We start from the raw sequence: 20,170 nt of genomic DNA, 5'->3' as shown, positions 1-20,170 counted from the left end.
ATTAAAAAACTGCCCTTTGCTTCCTCCACAGAACACAGAAACGGAGTGTCCTTCCCTGATGACGGGAGCGTTGCTGTAAGTATTTCACTGGCCTCTGATTGTTTGTACTGGCTTTCACACACACACATCACACACGTCTAATCCACCGCTGTGTGTTCAGTCCAACGACACAGATCAGCAGGAGCAGGATATCAGCCCCAAGGTCGAAGATGGACGCCCGGAGTCTGGATCTCCCTCGGGGAATTCTGATACCAGTGTGTTCTCTGCTGGGTCAACACGACCTGGACTCACCCGCCAAGGTAAGATTATCACTGTGTTTGAGACGATATCACCACATTCTGCCAAACATATTTAAACAGATGAGGAAGAGAGCAGCTACAGTGAATATAGGCACAATATATAGTCAGAATGCAGATTTTTGTTGCACTACAGTGAGTTTCAGTGGTGAAGAAGTACTCACTTGTGTTACTTAAAAAAAAGTACAGAGACCGGAGCAAAAAATACTTAAGTAAAAGTCAAAGTATTGTGAAAAAACCTAATTGCCGTATTTTTCGAGGTATAAGTCGCACTGGAGTATAAGTCGCACCAGCCAAAAAATGCATAAAAATAAAGAAAAACACACATATTTTGCACATAAATCGCATCTGAGTATAAGTCGCACCCCCGGCTTATAGTCCGGAAAATACGTTAAGTAAAAGTATTAAAGTACCTGTTTAAAAATGTGCTTTAAGAGTAAAAAGGAAAAGTATTTTGCGCAGGTTTTGAGTTTTTTTTAAGCTACAAATGTGGTGCTTTTGATAAAGATTTGAGCTGGATTTTGTTCAATAGAAACAGTTGGGGTTTTTTTTTTAGCTTTTTTTAAATTCTCACACTATGAACTTGTTAAAAATAAACCTTAAGACAATAATAAAAAAAATACTTTTACTTTTTTAGACCAGTTCAAAAATGTAGTGTAGAAAGTACAGATACTGCTCTCAAATGTAGTGAAGTAAACGTAAAAAGTATCCACAGTAAAGTACAGATACTGCTCTCAAATGTTGTGAAGTAAACGTAAAAAGTATCCACAGTAAAGTACAGATACTGCTCTCAAATGCAGCGAAAAGTAAAAAGTATCTACTGTAAAATGTACTAAAGTAAAGTACAGACACCTCAGATTTATACTTTTATGTTTCTTGGGTCTAGTCTTAAATAGAAATGATCAGGTTCAACATTTGCACATTTACTTTTTGGATATTTAATGGCAAAATACAATGTAATCAATAGGGAAATCTGTCTTTTGCGCCCCCAACTGGCCATATAACATCATTACATTCTATTATCTATTAAAAAAACAGTTCAAAGCCTGTGTTTTAGTGCATGTTTTAGTCCAGGGAGCTGATGTGTTCAACTTCTGACAATATAACTCGATTTTCCAGACGTTATCTTATTAAACATTATCGATTAATTTGAAAAAAAGTGAAGGTAACTGGTTTGTAAACACGTTAATATTCAATCGGGAGCATCTATGGCCGAGTTATGCCTTTGTCCCGTTGGGTTTGGAGTGTCGTACTTGGCGTGTGACTGTCTTGACGAAAACACAAATTTAAAAAAGCGTATATTGGAAGCGTATTTGTTGTTTTGGCGTGTTATCGGTCCTCGCCGTGCACTTTCACATTCACCGAGCGTCTCTGCAGCTTCACGGTTCTGGTGTGAAATCAAACCAGAAAACACATACACAGTCTCTTTCCCTTTTACTCTTAATATAGACCGGCAGATTTTTTCTTTTTCCCTTTTATTGGAAGCACTGCGGCTGTCTGCGTGTCAGTATAAAGCCGTAGACTCGCATGCATTAGCTCCCATTTGTATTCCGCGTGGCGTATGAAAGTTTCTCCTCTTCGTTCAACTTTATATAAAAAGTCAAACCTGGTATTTTCGTGGAATGTGACCATGTTTTAAAATTACACCTTAGGCTCCACATTTAAGCCTCTGAACCCGGTGAAAAGCATCGACCGGAACAAGAAGAGGGGCAGAAGGACGACCATCATGGGCATTCCAAACCAGGTCCAAAAAGAGCTCGGTATGCTAACACGACCGCAGGACACGCACCAACGTTAGCGCTGATCTATTTTGAAGTGATTTAAAGTGTGTTTTCTTTTTTTTTTTACAGCGCTGCGTCGGCATTCCACGTTTCAGCAGCTTCCTGAAAGTAACGGCGCGAGTAACGGCCAATCAGGAGCGCTCGTCATCCCCACGGTGGACGGAGGGGTCCCGGCCGCAAACAGAGGGGGCGCCAGAGTGCACCTGTCTGAGCTGGAGGTGAGATAGTCACCGGGCGTCGCTGTTGTTATTCGGGTTTTTGTGTGAGGCTGCTCATCCTGACAGTAACAGTGGTGGATGGAGTACTCAGTTTTGTTAAGTAAAAGTACAGATACAGAGGTAAAAAGTTACTCAAGTAAAAGTAAAAGTATCACATGAAAAAATCTACTTAAGTAAAAATATTAAAGGACCCGTTTAAAAATGTACTTTGAGAGTAAAAAGTAAAAGTTTTCCACACAAGTGTTAATTTGTTAAAGTGTAAATGTAGAAATACTGATAAAAATGAGACATTAACAAAACGAACGGTGCTGGGGAGGAGGAAAAGGAGGAGGGAGAGAGGAGGTGTGGGAGGGAGGAGGAGAGGGGGAGAGAAGAGGAGGTGAAGAGAGGAGAGGAGGGGAGGTAGAGAGGAGGGAGAGGAGCTGAGGGAGAGAGAGGACAGGAGAGAAGAGAGGAGAGGAGGTGAGGGAGAGGAGAGGAGGAAGAGAGGAGGTAAGGGAGAGAAGGGGGAGAGGAGCTGAGGGAGAGAAGAGAGGAGGGGGAGAGGAGCTGAGGGAAAGAGAAGAGAGGAGGGGGAGAGAAGAGAGGATGGGGAGAGGAGCTGAGGGAGAGAGAAGAGAGGAGGGGGAGAGAGGAGAGAAGAGAGGAGGGGGAGAGGAGCTGAGGGAGAGAGAAGAGAGGAGGGGGAGAGAAGAGAGGAAGTGAGGGGGACAGGAGGAGGAAGAGATGGGGAGAGGAGGAGGAGAGGAGAAGGGGAGTGCAGAGCAGAGGGGGAGGAGAAGAGCAGAGGTGGAGAGGGTGACGTAGAGATATTGATTAAAAATGACACATATTTTGTTCGACAGTTACATTACAAATCAAATTCTTAGTTTTTCTTATGAATTTTGTGTTTTTATTTTTGTTTTGCTCAAAGCCGAAGCTCCAACTGGAAATCTTTAGTCAGGATGTTTCCACGAACATGGTAAAAATACTCCCTCAAATCATATGAAAAGTACTTTTTACTTTTCAGTCCTGTACAAAAATCTAGTGGAGTAGAAAGTACAAAAATCTAGTGGAGTAGAAAGTACAGATACTGCTCTCAAATGTACTCAAGTAAAAGTAAAAAGTATCCACCGTAAAATGTACTTAAGTAAAGCACAGATACATTAAAATTCTACTTAAGTGCAGTACTTTACTACTTTTACCTTCGACCTCTGGACAGCAGATATAAGTTCTACTGGGACAGAGCTTTTTTAAATCAGTGTTGACTTGTTGGTCACATGAGCCCAGAGTTTTACACAAATGAACCGACTTTATGTAATATTTTAGCAGCAAAACTTTTCTTAAATTCGTCATTGAATTGAGTGAGATTCCCACTTAACCAGAAGTGGCACCACAAAGAAAGTGCAATTTTCGTAGCATTTAGGCAAAAGTTTTTTATTTTATTTTATTGTATTATTTTTTTTGGTATTTATTTATTTATTTATTTATTTATTTATTTATTTATTTATTTATTTATTTATTTATTTATTTATTTTTATTTATTTATTCATTTATTTATTTATAGCAGATTAATGAACACATGTATCCAGTACACTTAATGCACATGTCACATATTTTTCTTATTTAAGCTCAAAAAGGAGGAGGAGGAAGAGGAGGAAGGTTAATAACGCTGTATAAATCACAAACACATTATAAATCTCTATATTCATCTGCAGGTTTCCAAAGAGGAGAAGCTACTGCACAACCATCTCCAGGCAGTTTACCAAGATGAGCAGCACTTTAGCTTCCAGGGTTTTGGACATCTCCCCGGGCCCACCTCCACCCCCGGGCCCACCTCCATCACCTCCACGCTGAGACCCAAATCTGTCGCGGTTCCTGGGATGACATCCTTCGTCTCCTGTCCATCCACAGTGCTCAGCTTTCTACAGGAGCCGCAGGTTTGCACAGATCACAACCGCTACAAATGCGCAGGTTATAAGACGAGAAAACCTTTACGTGGTCTGCAGTGGGGGAAGTTCAGGGCTGCAGTGTTACGTTCAAGAACAGCAGTGCATTTTTCCACACAGATCATTAAAAACATTGTTCACAGAGTCAGTCATTTTGCATTTTTAGCTTTGTAGAAACGAGCTAAATTAACAAATACGTTGAGTTAAAGGGCTCGTGTTACGCTATTTTCTGATCTATGTTCTAATGTTTTCTCGTCACAAACAGACCTGGAGTTGTGGTTTTTTTTTTGTTTCATTCACACATGTTTAACACACAAACCTGTATATTTAGGCTGAGGTTTTCTTCTCTCAAACTGAAAACACTCTGTTCCACCTTGTGATGTCATCATGTGGTGATACAGGAAGTGCTCCACTGTGTTTTTAAACTCCACACACCTTCATTTCTAGAATCATTTCGATCATTTCAGCTTCTGGGATTGCCAATTTACTACTGAACTAAAGGTAAAAGGAGCCGTTAACTTGAAAAGTACCACTTCATGACATCACAAGGTGGAACGGAGCATTTTGAGCTTTGGAGATGTGACAGACTAATAATAAAGAAACAAAACACAACTCCAGGTCTGTTTTTGACGAGGTAACAACATTCTAACACGACTTAAATCTCACAATAGTCAGTTTTGCGTAATATAGGACCTTTAAAATAAATACATTTAAAATTAATTTCACATTAATCTTAAACTGTGACTTTTCTTGTTATGTCCAGGGTCCAGTGATGTCCATATCTCCTCAGGCCACGTACATGTCCACCATCATCCCCAACGCCGTTCTGCCCGCCGCCGTGGACGTCATCGAAATCGACCACGGTCTGAGCCGCGCTCGAGGCAGCAGCGTTCACACTGTGAGCAAAAGCAGCCTGGGATCTGGGGACTCGCCCGTCAGCCCCGTGTTGTCCAGAAGATCAGACGTGGACGGCTCCCAAAACGACACGTCTCTGAACAGCTCCTCGTTCGCGTGTGACTCCGCTTCAGAGTCGCAATCTTCAAAGACCATCGTTTTAATCTCCTCCCCCGCTTCGTCCAAAAGGAGCACCTGTAGCGTTGATTCGCAAAGTCTGACCCAGCAGGACCAAACTGGAGAAGATCTCGTTAGCATCCACAGCTCTGTTAGCGTAATTAGCTGTCCCACGAGTACAAGTGAACATTTGGTCGCGGGGGACGCCTCTGAGATGGACACATCGCAAGTTGAGGACAAAAAACTCAAAAGGAGAAGTTTGTCGGTTACGAAAACAAAGCAACCGCCGGCGCCACCTCGAAGAACGAACTCCTTGCATTGTAATAAGATCAGAAATAACGCAAAAGTTTTGGTTAACTGCCAGGAACCTGTGCTGGAGAATGATGTTACCGTGACAACAACCGTTACGTTATCCACGCCCGGTTCTGTCATCGAGAACGGAGGAGCGCACCCAAAGTCGGACGCTTCTTTTTCGAATAGGGACAAAATGGAACGCACGATCTCGCCATCTAGTGGTTACTCGAGTCAAAGCGGGACGCCAACGCTGTCCCCGAAAGAGTTCTCCCCAACCTCTCCGGAGAAGCAAAAGAAGGCGTCAGTCAAACCGGAAACGTCCGTGTCTCCGAGCTCTCCTTCCTCCTCTCTCACCTCGCTGTCGTCGGGCGCGTCTGAACCCGCCAATCACGATGTTCCCTCAAAGGACTCCGCGGCGCCCCCTACCGTCGTCTCATCCGCACTCTCGACGCAAATCAAAAGTCTTATAAACGTACCGGCGCATCCCAAAGTCCGAGCGCCGTGTCCTCCTCCGCCGGAAGTTTGGGCTCACAATAGACGCACTGTCGAACTTCTTTTGGGATCTTACGGGAACGTCGAGGCGTCGCAGTTTCTAGATAGGACCGTGACGCAGGCGGGGACGCAAACTGAAGAAGAAACTCTGCCGCCGACGGAAGATACCAGTGGGAAAAATGAAGTGGAATCATCCGCGGAGAAGGAACATGCCGTAGAAGATCAAAACAAGACGGTACTGGAAAATCTGATCGTTCAAGACGCTGTTGAAGAAGTGACAAACGCACAAACTGTAAAACAACTCAATGATCTTCCAGTCGTAACCTTGACGATAACCGACGAGCAGCTTTCAACCCAACCCGCGGACGAAGAACCAACGACCAGCGAAAGTTGCGACGCAGATACCAACTTAAAACAAAATGGACGCCAAGCAACTGACAAACTTACGATAGAGGTGCCTAAATTATCAAAAAACACTCCACCTGCCACTCCTCCACCGACGTACCACCCGACGCCGCCGCTTACGAGAAAACCAACGATTTCGACCCAGGATTCTGTTGAACTGCAAAAGGTACAAGAGGACGGCAAAGTTTCGGAATCGTGTTGGCCTCCTCCTCCCCCACCACTGGAAGAAGCTTACGAGGGAGGGGATGAGACGGAATTCCCGCTTCCGCCACCTCCTCCCCCTCTGCCGGTGGAAAACTCCACAGACGTGCCTGATAAAGCCGATAAAAATAACGTAACTGTTTTGATCAAGAATGGAGTGCAGGAGGAAAGGCAAGAGACCGCCTCAGAACCTGATTTTGTTGAAGAATTGGTTCTTCAAAAACACGGCACACGATCTGACGCTTTGGTATCCGTTAGCGCAGTAGAAAACTCAACGTCTTTAGTAGCAAACTGTTCAAGCCAAGACTCTCCGAAACCTGAAGATCTCCTCCACATCGCCCATCCAAACCAAACCGCAGAGAACCCGCCGTCATCTGTGAGTTTCAGAAGGCAACCCAGTACCGCAAACAGAGCCAAAGAGTTCCACGCCCGCCACAAAAGCGTCCCCATTCCGAAAGAGGACGCCAACATACCTTTAGTCACGCCATCCTTACTTCAGATGGTCCGGCTCAGGTCGGTTAGCATGGCGGAAGGAGACGGTAACGGCGCTTCTGAGGAGAAATCGGCGAATGTAGAAACGTCAGCGCAAGAAAGCCGCCCCGTCGCTAGCCAAACCCCACAAAACACACCACAAAAGCCAATTCGGAAGTCGCTATCCGTTAAATCCTCGTCCCCGTTACCTTCTCCAACAGTTGTCCAACCTTCTCTGCGACTGCAAGAAGCTATACGAATGAAAACCGCAGCGATGTCCTCAAAGGAGAGTCTTCTAGTCAGACCGGTAGCACGGTTACCTCCTTACAACACTAAAGGCGTACCAGGAAGTGACACGCACAAGTCCACAGCTTCCACAGCCAGCTTCATCTTCGCGCGGAGTGACAAAAAGGTGGTAATCGAAACTGTGGAACCATCCCCCGAAGCGCAGATGTCCCTGAAGCAGAACTTGGCAGCAGAACTCGTGCATTTGTCAGAGCAGTCCAAGAGTAATGCCTACTCCAACGGCGGGATCAAGTCTGTTCCCCCACCAGTCGCCAGGAAACCGAGCTACGGCAGCGTGGGGCCCCTGCAGACGCTTCCAGGAAATGTTGGCATTAGGCATCAAATCGCTCCACTCGAGACAAAAAGTAAGTCATTTTGAACCCACGGAACTGTAGTAATACAAACTGTAGTATGTTTTCTGTTAAAGGTCTCATATTACACAAAAATGACTCTTGTGAGCTTTTAGTCATGTTGTAATGTTGTTACCTCCTCAAAAACAGACCTGGAGTTGTGTTTTATTTCATTATTTTTAATCCGTCTACGTCTCCAAAGCTCAAAACGCTCTGTTCCACCTTCTGATGTCATGAAGTGGTAGTTTTCAAGTTAACAGCTCCTTTTACCTTTAGTTCAGTAGAGATCGGAAATTCCAGGAGCTGAAATGATCGAAATGATTCTAGAAATGAAGGTGTGTGGAGCACTTCCTGTATTACCACTTGATGACATCACAACGTAGAACCGAGTGTTTTCAGTTTGAGAGAAGGAAAAACTCAGCCTAAATTTGCAGGGTTTGTGCGTTAAACATGTGTGAATGAAACAGAAAGACACAACTCCAGGTCTGTTTTTAATGAGGAAATCACATTATATAAACAAAGATCAGAAAATTGTGTAATATGGGGCCCTTTAAAATCTTTACTAATAGATGATTTTGTGATTTACTCTGAAACTTTTACACCTGATGCTCATCTTTTTACAGCCAGCCATAAATTATGACTAGATTAGAGATGGAGATGATGCAATATTTAAGAAAAATAGTCAATTGTTAATATCTTGCGTGCGTTAAAATCAGTTTCAGTGGCAAAACAGATGTATTTCTCTTAAAAATAAAATAAAAAACACCAAATTTGACCTAGAACTGAACATGGTGACTGCACAGAAACAAAAGCAAGATCCAGTCAGAAATACTTGAGCAAGCATATTTTAAACTCTCTAGACAATAACACAGCGCAGACCGTCTTACAATATACAATAGGCCCAGGAGCTTCCAGAGGTTTTTAGGAGAATGTTTAAGCATGTGCCTAACCTAAAGCTCATGATTATGTTTCAGCAGCTGAATCCAATTAGGACAGAGCTCTCATAAGTAACTGTATTATAGTGATGCCATTATGTCTAACCTGCGTCCATCTTTCCCCTCCAGCCACAAGAGTCACAGCGGACACAATAGAGACACTGTTCTGAGGATTTGGTGACGAGCTGAAGAGTCTGAAGAGTCTGACGAACACAAGGACGACATGCAAATACAGAAAAGGACAGAGGAACTGTGTTATTGCTGCGTGACAAGTATTCAAAGTATTCCAAAAGCCTTAGCCTGTAATGGCCTTTCATATTTATGCAAAAAGCCTCTCTATTTCTTAAGACAGCTTTATTCTGGAGTATTTTTCTATATTATTTATCTCTAATGAAGCCTATCCCAGAGAGGTGGAACACGTGGGACTGTAAATACTGTACGTGACTTGCTTTTGGTCGCCCTCTTGTGGCTGAGTTAAGTAGTAGCTCAATCTTTCTGGCTCTGACAAAGCCTTTCTGTGAAATGCTACTTGTGTTGTGTAATTATTTTGTAAAATAAATGCGTTGTTAACGAAACAGATTTTTAAAAAGTGCATTTACAGCAAAGCTAAAATAGATTTTTAAAATGTTATAAACATAAAGTAGAACAAATCAGCTGTACTTTGTTTTTACATTAAGATTGCTGCAGCTCTTGAAAGTGTTTCATTTCCTGACCTTCGTAACACGTTGGTAAATGTAAATCATCAGAGTAATATTGACCAGTTTATGTGGAGAATCATAATTAAAAAACTGGGGTTTCTGCAAAAACATCTGTGGTGTAGCGATTATGGAGATGAAAAAAACTTTTAACATCAATAATAAAAACCTGCCCCTTGGTTAAAAAATAGAATCCAGCTTGTTTCTATTTGCACAAATCTTTTTTTTTTTCCTAAACTGAGTGGAATATTCTGACTTAAGTCACACATATGTACAGTTACTACTTTAAATAAAAAATATATGTAAAAAACTGTCAGGTTTGTGATTCATTTTGTAGACCATACATTTATTTAACATGAAGCATTTATTGATTCAAATGTGGATAAAATCTTTATGTGACTGAAGTAAAGACTCGAGTATCAACATGAATTCCCTTAAACTGAGAAGCTGCTTCCATGTGGTTAAAACATTACAGTTTCAGTCGGATTGGGATTCAGGAAAATTATTTTTCAATGCATTTCATGGATGAAGCATAGCAGCACGACCACCAGAGATGCTCTTCAGAACTGACGTTCTTATTGTCCACAGATTCTCTGAGAAATTGGATCAACGTGTTATTGTTGTCATGGCGATGGATGAAAGGCGTTTTCCTCCCTGCAGCGCTGCAGACAGAGGCTCCTCTTGTGCAGACTGTGGTTAACTGATATTGCCTCCTTTCAGTGTTTTACATGTGATTTGTCCTAATTTGGTCAGTAGCCGTTTGTCTTTCCACTGAGCTACACACTCGTCTGAGGCCTTCAGATCAACCTGAGGTGAAGAGACGCACAGAGACCACAGCGTAATGAGCATCATGAGCCCAATCCCGGCACAACATGAAGACAAATGTAATAAAAACATGATCCGTGTGCTTCCTCACCTGGAGTTTCTCCCACACTTTCTTCTTGGGGTTGAGTCTGTCGTCTGGTTTTCCCGTCTCGTAGCCTTCAACAAAGACTCTTTCTCCAGGTGACGAACCCTCAGGAGGATCCAGAGGTTCAACTCGCCTGGGCTCCCCTTCACTAAAATGTTAAAAAAGAGCTATAGTGTCTCTCTACAGTTATAATCTCTGACACCTGTGGATCATTATGTTATTTTAAATCACAATATTCATCAACAAGTCCACTGACATCCACGTTAGAAAACTGTGGTGTCCAGTGGGAGCCGACGTCGCCATAAACATCAGAACAAAGAGCCGCTGTCAGTCCCTCCTGTGGATAACAGCACATCACACTAGCGAGCAGCAGATTTTCTTTCATTTGATCCAAAATGACGACGCGACACTGCCGAACCCTACGAGTATCACCGATTAAGAAAATAAAATTGAAGAACAATGTGAGTACGTCATAGTGGGCGTGTCCCGGTGGAGGTGAAAATGGGGGTTGATCGGCAAAAATAGCGTCTTGAAACTCAGCGAATAAAGATTACTCAAACATGAATCACTCCAAATACAACTTCAAGAGGGTCAATGAGAAGAAAACAAAAACAACAACACGGTTAGAACTTCTGAAAAGTCCATTTTGCAGAACAGGTCTGGCTTTAACATGCCAACAAGACAGGAACAAAAACATGAAGTGTAATAACTTAAAGTGAACTTACATGGACGCACACAACAGCATGGCCTGTGACTCGATGCCTCTGAGCTTCTGTGGTTTGAGATTGCACAGGGCCAACACCATTCGGTCTTGTAGCTCTTCTTGTGTGACGTACGCTGCCAGGCCGCTCACTACCGTCCTCGGCTCCGGCTCGCCCACATCGATCTTCTCAAGGTAGAGCGAATCGGCAGCTGGGTGCTGGCAAAACAACGTCATAACTGCTCATAAAATAACTATAATATCCAACTAAACTACAGCTATAACTAAAATAACTAACTACTAACAAATGTTTTAGTTTGTATTACATCTAAGTCCTACCTTTTCCACACTGACCACTTTTCCAACCCGTATGTCCAGCCTGGATGGGGCCAACTCATCGTCGTCTCCCCCTCCTCCTCCTCCAGTTTTTCCGCCCTTCCCACCGGATTCTAAACAACAAAACACAAATTTGGTCATCAGAGCTGTCCTGTGTAACTGAAAATAAACCGTTTTAAATACAGACTGTTCTTTGACGGGTCTGGGTAGGCGGAGTTGGTGAGTTTGCGGAGCTCAGGTGTCTCAAACTTCTTTCTGATCGGATCCAACAGTTTGTTTAGTGCCACTTCCACAGACGCCTTCAGATCTCCAGGGTGAATCAGCTAAAGATTTTGACACACAGAAATGTCAAACCAGTTAAATGGAAAAGCAAAAGTTTAAAATACACAGATTTTTTTTTTTGCAATCAGAAAGAAAGTTTTACCTCAGCAGCAAAGTCTTTCTCCACTTCTTCAAACTCTGTGTACACTTTGTCACCCCCCCATTTAGGATCTCGTTTGACACAGAAATCTGGAAAGAATACAAATGAATTTATGTACCGGTATTTATTTGTTTTTTTTAACAGGTAAAAGAACATTTCAAATCTGTCAACTGGACAAAACGTCGTAGGAGTGAAGATGTTTTGCTGCTCATCCAAGCTGCTTCTTCAGTTCTGGTCAGATTACTGCTGGAAACTGCTATAGCGATCTGAAGGGAGGAGCTAACTACACTGAAACATCGAAACAGGCAGTTATAAGGCAGCCAAACCTCTTCACTCCTACAACTTTTTGTCCATTTAATAGATTTGAATTTTTCTTTTACTTCTACATCTTTATTTAACTGGGACACTGCACATTAATAAATATTTATGTGCCTGGAAATGAACGCAAAACGCCCAAAGCTCTTACCTCCGTGCAAAGGGAACAGGACATATTTGACAAACGAGAGGACGCCGTTATTCTGGATATTTCCGGGCTCACAGAAAGCTTTCTTTAACTTCTTCTTCACGTCCTCTTTTGAGTCCAGTAAATCGATCTTTGACTCCTGTGACGTTAAATATTAAGCACAAAATTATACACTATAATACTGTTAACTCTGATACCATTGGTTAAAAACTTACCTCTTCTGAGGAGCTCATCTTTGCCCCAGTCAACCCTGGCACCATGGGATTCATTAGATGGGCACGTTTAGCGTAGCCAAGAGAAGGCAGGTACTGGACAAAACAAAAGCACTTCAACTTAATCGACAGGCACAAAATGAGTAATAAATCAATTAAATTACATGTTGTACAAAAAGTACCTTTTCTGCCAGAGTAAAAATCTTTCTCTGGTCAACTCCTCCAAACTGGGCGTCCACCTTCAGGTACTCCTCATCCAGAGCCTGTGACAGTTTGAACCGTTTTTAACCTTATTTTACATGTTTAATATCTATTTACATGCACTTTAACCAAACGTCTCAACAGCAGTAAGCTCCCACTGTGATGAAATACCTGGAGTCCAGGATACAGCAGCCCGCTCAGGAGAGGATGCTCCACCTGTTTCACCACTTCTGCTCCTGCTTTTTTGGCATCGTGCTCAGTGACCATAGACGACAGGCGGTACACGTCCAGTGTGTACTCTCTGATCAGTGACATCGAGCAGCTTCATGAGTTTACTATTACACGCTTTGTCTGGAGGAAAACTCCAAAAATATCTCACCTGCTGAGCTGAAAGTCTGTGCCTTTGACAAACTTGAGTTTATCCAGAGGAACATCAATACTCTCCAACATCGCCTTAATGACCTGCTCATAATATTTCACCCTGAGCTCCAGCAGCTCCCAAGGAGCCTTCATGTTGTCTAGGTAGGCATGCAGGTCGGCAAACAAAATGGTGACCTGTTAGAACAGAAGACATTATTTATTTTGCTGTAGTTTGTCTTTGTACAAAAATACTCTGAATAATTGGACTCACCTCACAGCCGGCCTTCAGAAAGTCTGCGATTTTAGACATGGGCACAAAATATGCCACGTGTGGTTTGCCTGTAGTGGCTGTGCCCCAGTAAACACGGAGCTCCCGCTCCTGTAAGACCTGCTTCACCTTCTCTTCCCCCAGAACCTCCTGCAGAGTTTACATGGAGCTGTCAGCTTGTATTAAAAGATGTAAATGTAAAAAGATCATACCTGGAGGTTCCTGGTGATGAGATTAAACTTCTCCTCTGGATTTAAGTGGCCTGCCATTACAACAGACCTGCAGGGTAAAAAGAAACGCACTTTAGTATTATCATTTATAACAAAAAAGGTTAGGTTTTTGCTGCAGTCCGTAGCACTTATATATGTCACATTTTGAACAGTTACTGTTCGCAGATGGTAAATTAAACAGGTCAGTTCAGTTTATGTCCCAGAGACAGAGGCTCATGGATTAAACACAATAAACAGATTTACACTTCAGGACCTCATGAGTCTTGGGGATGTCTCATAAAGACCTGACAGACCCTGGACACACTGATGTGCTCGGACACGCTGTAGAATGAATGAAACGTCAGCTAAAAACACTTAGCTTTAGCTTTAGCATTAGCCCCATGAACATGTGGCTAAAGCTTCTTAGCTTCACATTACTGCGAAAATGTGTCTCGTTTCGAGCTCACGGTAAAGACACAGTAAGAAGTCACGTGACCAGAACAACACAGTATAAAACAAACTCTCACTTCAGACGGTGACAAACAGAAGCTTCAGTCGCCGGTGAAACTGTCAGTGTTGCATCAGCGCCGCTCCGCTCTGCGATCGACTCATCAGACCTGCCCCTGCCCCTGCCCCGACTGCAGGCGAGAGCAACAGAGCACAGAGGCATAGAGCACAGAGAAACAGATCAACAGAGAGAAACAGAGCAACAGAGAAACAAAAACAGAGAAACAGAAACAGAGAAACAGAGAGAAACAGAGAAACAAAAACAGAGAAACAGAGAGAAACAGAGAAACAAAAACAGAGCAACAGAAACAGAACAACAGAGCACAGAGAAACAGAGGCACAGAACTCCACCTGTGGATCTGTGCAGCTTCCTCCTCCTGCTCCTCCTCCTCTGCTCCTCCTGCTGCTCTTCTTCTTCCTGCTCCTCCCCTCCTCCTGCTCCTCCCCTTCTTCCCTCCTCCTCAATTCCTTCTCCCCCTCTTCTCCTCTCCTCTCCGCCTCCTCCTTTTGTCCTCCTCCTCTTCCTGCTCCTCCTTCTTCTTCTCCTCCTCTCTTCCTCCCCTTCTTCCCTCCTCCTCCTCATCTCCTCCTCCTCCTGCTTCCTGCAGAATCACTTTTATCCTTTTATATAAATTCATTAAATTATTGCACAAATCCAAAAGCCTTAAAACAAAAGCACCATGTACAGAATTTGAAATATAAAATGTAAATATTGTATTTATTTTTCTACATTTGTGTGAGACATAATGAAAACTTTAGACCTAGACACTTATTACACACACACACACCCCCCCCCACACACACACACACACACCCCACACACACACACACACATACAGCGTACGACAATCACTGTCTGGCCAAAAAAAGACGCCACCTGCATTTAACTAAGCAAATATGTTGGTTTTGCTGCAGTTGGTCCGGTCGAGGTTCAACAGAATGAGGTCAGCTGACACCTGAATATAATGAATGACCAGGTTATTACATCAGTGGGATGGCAGAGGACCGTCATTAAACCACCACACACACACACACACACCCCCACCCACACACACACACACACACACACAAACACAATGTCAAATCATTCAGTCCATGTTCAGGACGTCATCAAGCGATTACATCACTGTTGGCAGTTGACCATCATCTCCAGATGTAAATCATCAAGTCCGGCTCTTCAGTCATAAGTCCGGCTCTCGGGTCATAAGTCCGGCTCTCGGATCATAAGTCCGGCTCTTCTGTCATAAGTCCGGCTCTTCAGTCATAGGTCCGGCTCTCGGGTCATTAGTCCGGCTCTCGGGTCATAAGTCCGGCTCTCGGGTCATAAGTCCGGCTCTTCGGTCATAAGTCTGGCTCTTCGGTCATAAGTCCGGCTCTCGGGTCATAAGTCCGGCTCTTCAGTCATAGGTCCGGCTCTCGGGTCATTATTCCGGCTCTTGGGTCATAAGTCAGGCTCTTGGGTCATAAGTCCGGCTCTCGGGTCATAAGTCCGGCTCTCGGGTCATAAGTCCGGCTCTTCTGTCATAAATCCGGCTCTCGGGTCATAAGTCCGGCTCTTCGGTCATAAGTCCGGCTCTGGGCGGGGCTCTGGGCGGGGCTCGGGGCGGGGCTCGAGGCGGGGCAGCACGGGGAGGATGAGGTTCCCAAACGCAGAGTCTTGTGTGATGAAGAAGCCGGAGCAGTGCCCGTGCGCGTGCTGCAGGGCGGTTTTCTGCTGCGCCGCGATGAGCTGCTGCTCCGCGGAGTCACGCGCGTCCTTCAGGCTCCGGGGGGCGGACCACAGCGTCCCGGGACAGGTCAGAGTCTGGCCCTGCAGCAGGCGCCTCTTCTCTTTGTCCAGCTCCGCCAGAATGGCCACGCGGGCCCTGCTCTGGGGCCCCTGTCCCGCGGGAGGAGAGGCCATGCGCGCGCTCCAAAGAAACTCAGGGTCCTGCGCTTTGGTCCGATAAATAAACCGCGTCTGGAGGCAGTGGTCAGTGTAATGGTCAGTCTGTAAAGCACCGGACCAAGGACTCAAACAGAGGAACGGGAATCGGACTTTTTATCCGGAAATGGCCTTTACAAAATAAAACACTGTTACTTTATCCTTCAGAAGTGTAATACTGATGTGAGGCGCTAGATGTCGCTGTTGATTTAGAAAAGAAACCGAAGATTCACTGAGTTTCTACTGATTTTACAAGTGTAACCCTCAAAGCTGCTCTAGACAATCATCCAGTGGCTTTTCATACTTTGTGCCTTTAAACATCTGCGTCTCATTTGTGTCACTTCATTCACACAGTGTTTTTATACATTTATAGTTTCACTGTTCAGGGTCAAAGAAGAAACACTTGAGACATTTTCACAGCACAATTAAAGTTTATTAACAAGATCTTCATTTTCTTTTCTTTAAATAACTACAATACAGCTCAGAATACACAGACTTACATAACCAAATATCAAATGTATTTACAGTTTACAGTATTTACATATGCACAGGAGGCTCGTACAAGGCGTTTGTGGGTCACAGATCTGCAACAGCCTCGGTCATTTAGGGAATTAATAAAATACAACACACAAAAACACTCACGTACAACTCGATTGGGCTTTAAGTAGAAATGGCACAGTGCTCTTTGTGCAGTATCCCCTCTGTGAACGGAATACATTGTTTTATAAATAAACCAAAAAAGGGGAATAAATATGAAAATCTGGCAACCCAGTTATCAAAAATAACATGTTACAGATGGAGCCGTATGTATAACATATGACACTGTACATTTTCATATCAACGGATATGAATTATGCCTTTTGTCACTTTTTTTCATGACAAGGACACAGAAGCGTTCGTTTCCTTCACACGATATTTACAACGAGAATCACACTCATCCTCAGCGTTCACGGTCGTTTCCCTTTAGAAAGCACTTCGAAAAAGCGCTTTGGATCAACAACAGCTGCGGCGACACGTTAAAAATCCGTTTTTTTATTTTTTTATTTACACCGACAGCCGCCATTTTGACACTTTCACCATTCAACTGGACACACACAGGCTTTAAATACTGCACGACTATGGCACAGGACCTCAAGGTGAAATAAATACTTAAATACGTATACTAAGGTCTGTTTGGTAGAGAAAAAAAAGCTTCCCCCAGTCCAGTTTTTAAGTTTTTTTCACTGTTGTAGTGGTTTCAATACTGCTACAGGGAGGGACAGCTGCTCCGACGTCACATGACCAGCGCGACGGCCAATGACGGTGATCGGTTTGTAAACTTTGGAAGGAAAGGAGAGTGCGATTTCTGCAAAAAAACGCACCCCGCACGTGCTTTAAAATGCAAAGGCAGTGATTTCAGAGCAGCGTTTCCAGTGTTGCTAAGTAGAAAGTCTCGTAATTTGCGAGGAAAGACATACAGGTGCTGTTTTTTTTTTGGGAAAAACCGGACGAGAAGTTGTAGGAGCGAAGACGTTTGGCTGCTCATCCAAGCCACGGCTTGGATGAGCAGCCAAACGTCTTCGCTCCTACAACGTTTAAAATGACATAAACGCGAAATGTGGCGTTTTAAACTGGACAGAAACTCATGTTCGGGTTCGTAGCACCACGGAAAACGCCTCCTTCGCCGACACGTTTCGATATTTTGTGCAATCGGTTAAAAAATCCCCACAGTACTAAAAAGCAGCATGCTGGTAACGTAAGGCTTTTGAGGTGCAACCGGCGAAACGGCGAGTAACATGCTCGAAAATGCAATGGTAGAAGAACTGTTGGTGTAGAAAAGGCCTCTTGTGGCTGACACTCAGGTTCTGGAGACTTCAGAACAGCAGCATTGTGATTGGACAAGAAGGCAGCGCCCGTCTCGTGTAACAGGCCCAGGTATTTTTTGGTCCCAACCCAGTGCGAGCTACCAGCCAAACAGCCACTTCAGCCCCGGCGTCGGCGCACACGGGCGACTATGCCACGTTGGACAGTTCTGCGCATTCGGTGTCGGAGTCGCTCTCGTTGTCCCTGGAAAAACAAAAAAGAAACACTTTTAGAAACATTTGCAAAGGAAAATAATGCAGGAGTAAACCAGGATTAAACTAGGAGTAAAAACCAAGACTAAACCAAGACTAAACATGGACTAAACTAGGACCAAACCAGGACTAAACCAGGACCAAACATGGACTAAACCAGGACCAAACCAGGACTAAAAGCCGAGACTAAAAATCAGGAGCAAACACGGACTAAACCAGGACCAAACATGGACTAAACATGGACTAAACACGGACTAAACCAGGACTAAAAGCCAAGACTAAACCGAGACTAAAAATCAAGACTAAGCCAGGACCAAACCAGGACCAAACCAGGACTAAACCAGGACTAAACCAGGACCAAACATGGACTAAACATGGACTAAACATGGACTAAACATGGACTAAACATGGACTAAACATGGACTAAACATGGACTAAAAACCAGGAATCAGTGTTTCAGTTTTGTGCATCTAAAACGTGTAACAGCCTTTTCTTTTTCTGTAAAGCCCTTTGAATTACTTTGTTAAATTGTATTTTTATGGCACAATTAGTGCACAATGTTATTACAAAATTGGTAAGATACATGAATTAGACTTGTCCTGTTGTGCTCAGTGGTTAGAAAAGTTTTTAATCACATTGCATTTTTGTAGTTGATTAATGAACCTCAAGAGAAAGCACAGTATGGAGCCGATATAGAGGCAAATTAAATAAGGTAAAAACTTTGGAAACCACTGAATACAAGAGAACAAGTGATTAAAATATGTTATTAAACTGTAAAGAGACTGGACAGACATTTACACTCATCTGTCACGAGTCGGCCATGTTTCTCGTACCTCTGCTCCTGCAACAGTTTCCGGTTTCCTTGTCTCTTCTCCTCGTCGATTGGATAAGTGTACAGTATGCAAAGCCCGATCAAAATGAGACCGATGGGAGCAGCGGACACCAGGATTTTCAGGGTTAAGTCCACCTCAGCCGGTTGGGAGCATCCTCTGGTCACGTAACCAGCAAAACTGAAGGAAAAAAACAAGAGATTTGATAAGATTTGATGGTCAAATGTGTCAAAACTGGTTCAACGAAAGCTAAAATCTAATAAAAATCCTCTTTCCCTGCGGGTCACATGAGTTAGGACGGGAGCGGAGTCATGTGACGCAGATACAGCACATTACACTGGACCTAATCACGGAAAGACCTAAAGAATTTTCCCTTTTGAAGTCGGATTTACTTTTCGATGAGATTTGGATTAACTACGTTTGACTTTATAAACTCTGTCCCACTAAACTAGTTCAGGTTCAGGTCTGGAGTGAGTCTGAAATGAGATTAAAGTGGAATAACTTACTCCAAACTGAGGGTGGAGATGCCGAGCGAGACTCCAGAGGCAAACTTGGTGAAGAAGACGTAGAATGAGTAGAAAAGAGCCTCGTGGCCGGTGGAGTCGGGGTTGTGGACTTGGAAATCGTCGACGACGTCAGGAAGCATCGACCTGCAGGAAAAAAAAAACATACAAATGATTATGTCCCTGTGATTCTAAAAAGACACAACTCAGTCTGGGTTTAATACAGAGATTAAACCAGGACTAAACCAGGACTAAACCAGGACTAAACCAGGACTAAACCAGGACTAAATATGGACTAAATATGGACTAAATATGGACTGAAAAAGGACTGAAAAAGGACTAAACCGGGGCTAAACTGGGGCTAAACTGGGGCTAAACTGGGGCTAAACTGGGGCTTAAATCAGGACTAAATATGGACCGAAAAAGGACTAAACCAGGACTGAAAAAAAGGACTAAACCAGGACTAAATATGGACTGAAAAAGGACTAAACCAGGACTAAACCAGGACTAAACCAGGACTAAACCAGGACTAAACCAGGACTAAACCAGGACTAAACCAGGACTAAACCAGGACTAAACCAGGACTAAACCAGGACTAAATATGGACTAAATATGGACTAAATATGGACTAAATATGGACTGAAAAAGGACTGAAAAAGGACTAAATCAGGACTAAACCAGGGCTAAACCGGGACTAAACCAGGACTAAACCAGGACTAAATATGGACTAAATATGGACTAAATATGGACTGAAAAAGGACTGAAAAAGGACTAAACCGGGGCTAAACTGGGGCTAAACCGGGGCTAAACTGGGGCTAAACTGGGGCTAAACTGGGGCTAAACTGGGGCTAAACTGGGGCTAAACTGGGGCTAAACTGGGGCTAAACTGGGGCTAAACTGGGGCTAAACT

At 43.6% G+C, this 20,170-nt stretch overlaps 4 protein-coding genes across 6 annotated transcripts in view; 1 reads left to right on the top strand and 3 right to left on the bottom strand.

Moving 5' to 3' along the window:
• The window catches only part of kiaa1522 (KIAA1522 ortholog), a 63,399-nt gene extending 53,723 nt beyond the window's left edge, over positions 1-9,676 (top strand). For both annotated transcript variants that reach the window (XM_055225372.1, XM_055225373.1), the window contains 7 exons: positions 32-75; positions 161-299; positions 1,949-2,056; positions 2,147-2,295; positions 3,993-4,214; positions 4,987-7,747; positions 8,797-9,676. In XM_055225372.1, coding sequence (XP_055081347.1) covers positions 32-75; positions 161-299; positions 1,949-2,056; positions 2,147-2,295; positions 3,993-4,214; positions 4,987-7,747; positions 8,797-8,837 — 3,464 coding nt within the window. In that variant the 3' untranslated portion in view covers positions 8,838-9,676. The remainder of the gene's footprint in view (positions 1-31; positions 76-160; positions 300-1,948; positions 2,057-2,146; positions 2,296-3,992; positions 4,215-4,986; positions 7,748-8,796) is intronic.
• Positions 9,677-9,683: 7 nt separating this feature from the next.
• Positions 9,684-14,336, bottom strand: yars1 (tyrosyl-tRNA synthetase 1). Of its 2 annotated transcripts, XM_055225382.1 has the most exons (15): positions 14,301-14,330; positions 13,970-14,080; positions 13,446-13,512; positions 13,237-13,383; positions 12,985-13,160; positions 12,777-12,906; positions 12,587-12,667; positions 12,408-12,500; positions 12,196-12,331; positions 11,733-11,818; positions 11,496-11,631; positions 11,312-11,421; positions 10,998-11,191; positions 10,279-10,420; positions 9,684-10,169 (listed from the first exon to the last, which is right to left on the bottom strand). In XM_055225382.1, exons 3-15 carry the CDS (start codon positions 13,500-13,502, stop codon positions 10,059-10,061), a joined length of 1,599 nt encoding a protein of 532 aa, XP_055081357.1. In that variant the 5' UTR covers positions 13,503-13,512; positions 13,970-14,080; positions 14,301-14,330; the 3' UTR covers positions 9,684-10,058. The 2 variants fall into 2 exon arrangements, with proteins under 2 accessions (XP_055081357.1, XP_033831184.2); XM_033975293.2 differs by having other exon boundaries at positions 13,970-14,336.
• Positions 14,337-15,510: 1,174 nt separating this feature from the next.
• On the bottom strand, positions 15,511-15,852 carry LOC117379028 (SOSS complex subunit C-like). The gene has a single exon (XM_033975741.1). It carries the CDS (start codon positions 15,850-15,852, stop codon positions 15,511-15,513), a length of 342 nt encoding a protein of 113 aa, XP_033831632.1.
• Positions 15,853-16,284: 432 nt separating this feature from the next.
• The window catches only part of mfsd2ab (MFSD2 lysolipid transporter A, lysophospholipid b), a 30,515-nt gene continuing 26,629 nt past the window's right edge, over positions 16,285-20,170 (bottom strand). The window contains exons 12-14 of the mRNA XM_033975555.2: positions 19,264-19,407; positions 18,761-18,937; positions 16,285-17,919 (exon numbers count right to left, since the gene is read on the bottom strand). Coding sequence (XP_033831446.1) covers positions 17,865-17,919; positions 18,761-18,937; positions 19,264-19,407 — 376 coding nt within the window. The 3' untranslated portion in view covers positions 16,285-17,864. The remainder of the gene's footprint in view (positions 17,920-18,760; positions 18,938-19,263; positions 19,408-20,170) is intronic.

Source organism: Periophthalmus magnuspinnatus, chromosome 11 (assembly GCF_009829125.3).
Source record: "Periophthalmus magnuspinnatus isolate fPerMag1 chromosome 11, fPerMag1.2.pri, whole genome shotgun sequence".
Classification (NCBI taxonomy): Eukaryota; Metazoa; Chordata; class Actinopteri; order Gobiiformes; family Gobiidae; genus Periophthalmus; species Periophthalmus magnuspinnatus.
This window is presented reverse-complemented; position numbering and strand designations above follow the sequence as displayed.

Coding starts and splice junctions, on each gene's coding strand:
- LOC117379028 (XM_033975741.1), bottom strand. CDS start 15,852: ATGGCCTCTCCTCCCGCGGGACAGGGGCCCCAGAGCAGGGCCCGCGTG.
- yars1 (XM_033975293.2), bottom strand. CDS start 14,112: ATGCCTCTGTGCTCTGTTGCTCTCGCCTGCAGTCGGGGCAGGGGCAGG. Junction 13,513..13,969: donor TCTGTTTGTCACCGTCTGAA/GTGAGAGTTTGT, acceptor TTTACCCTGCAG/GTCTGTTGTAATGGCAGGCC. Junction 10,170..10,278: donor AAGTGTGGGAGAAACTCCAG/GTGAGGAAGCAC, acceptor TCTTCACCTCAG/GTTGATCTGAAGGCCTCAGA.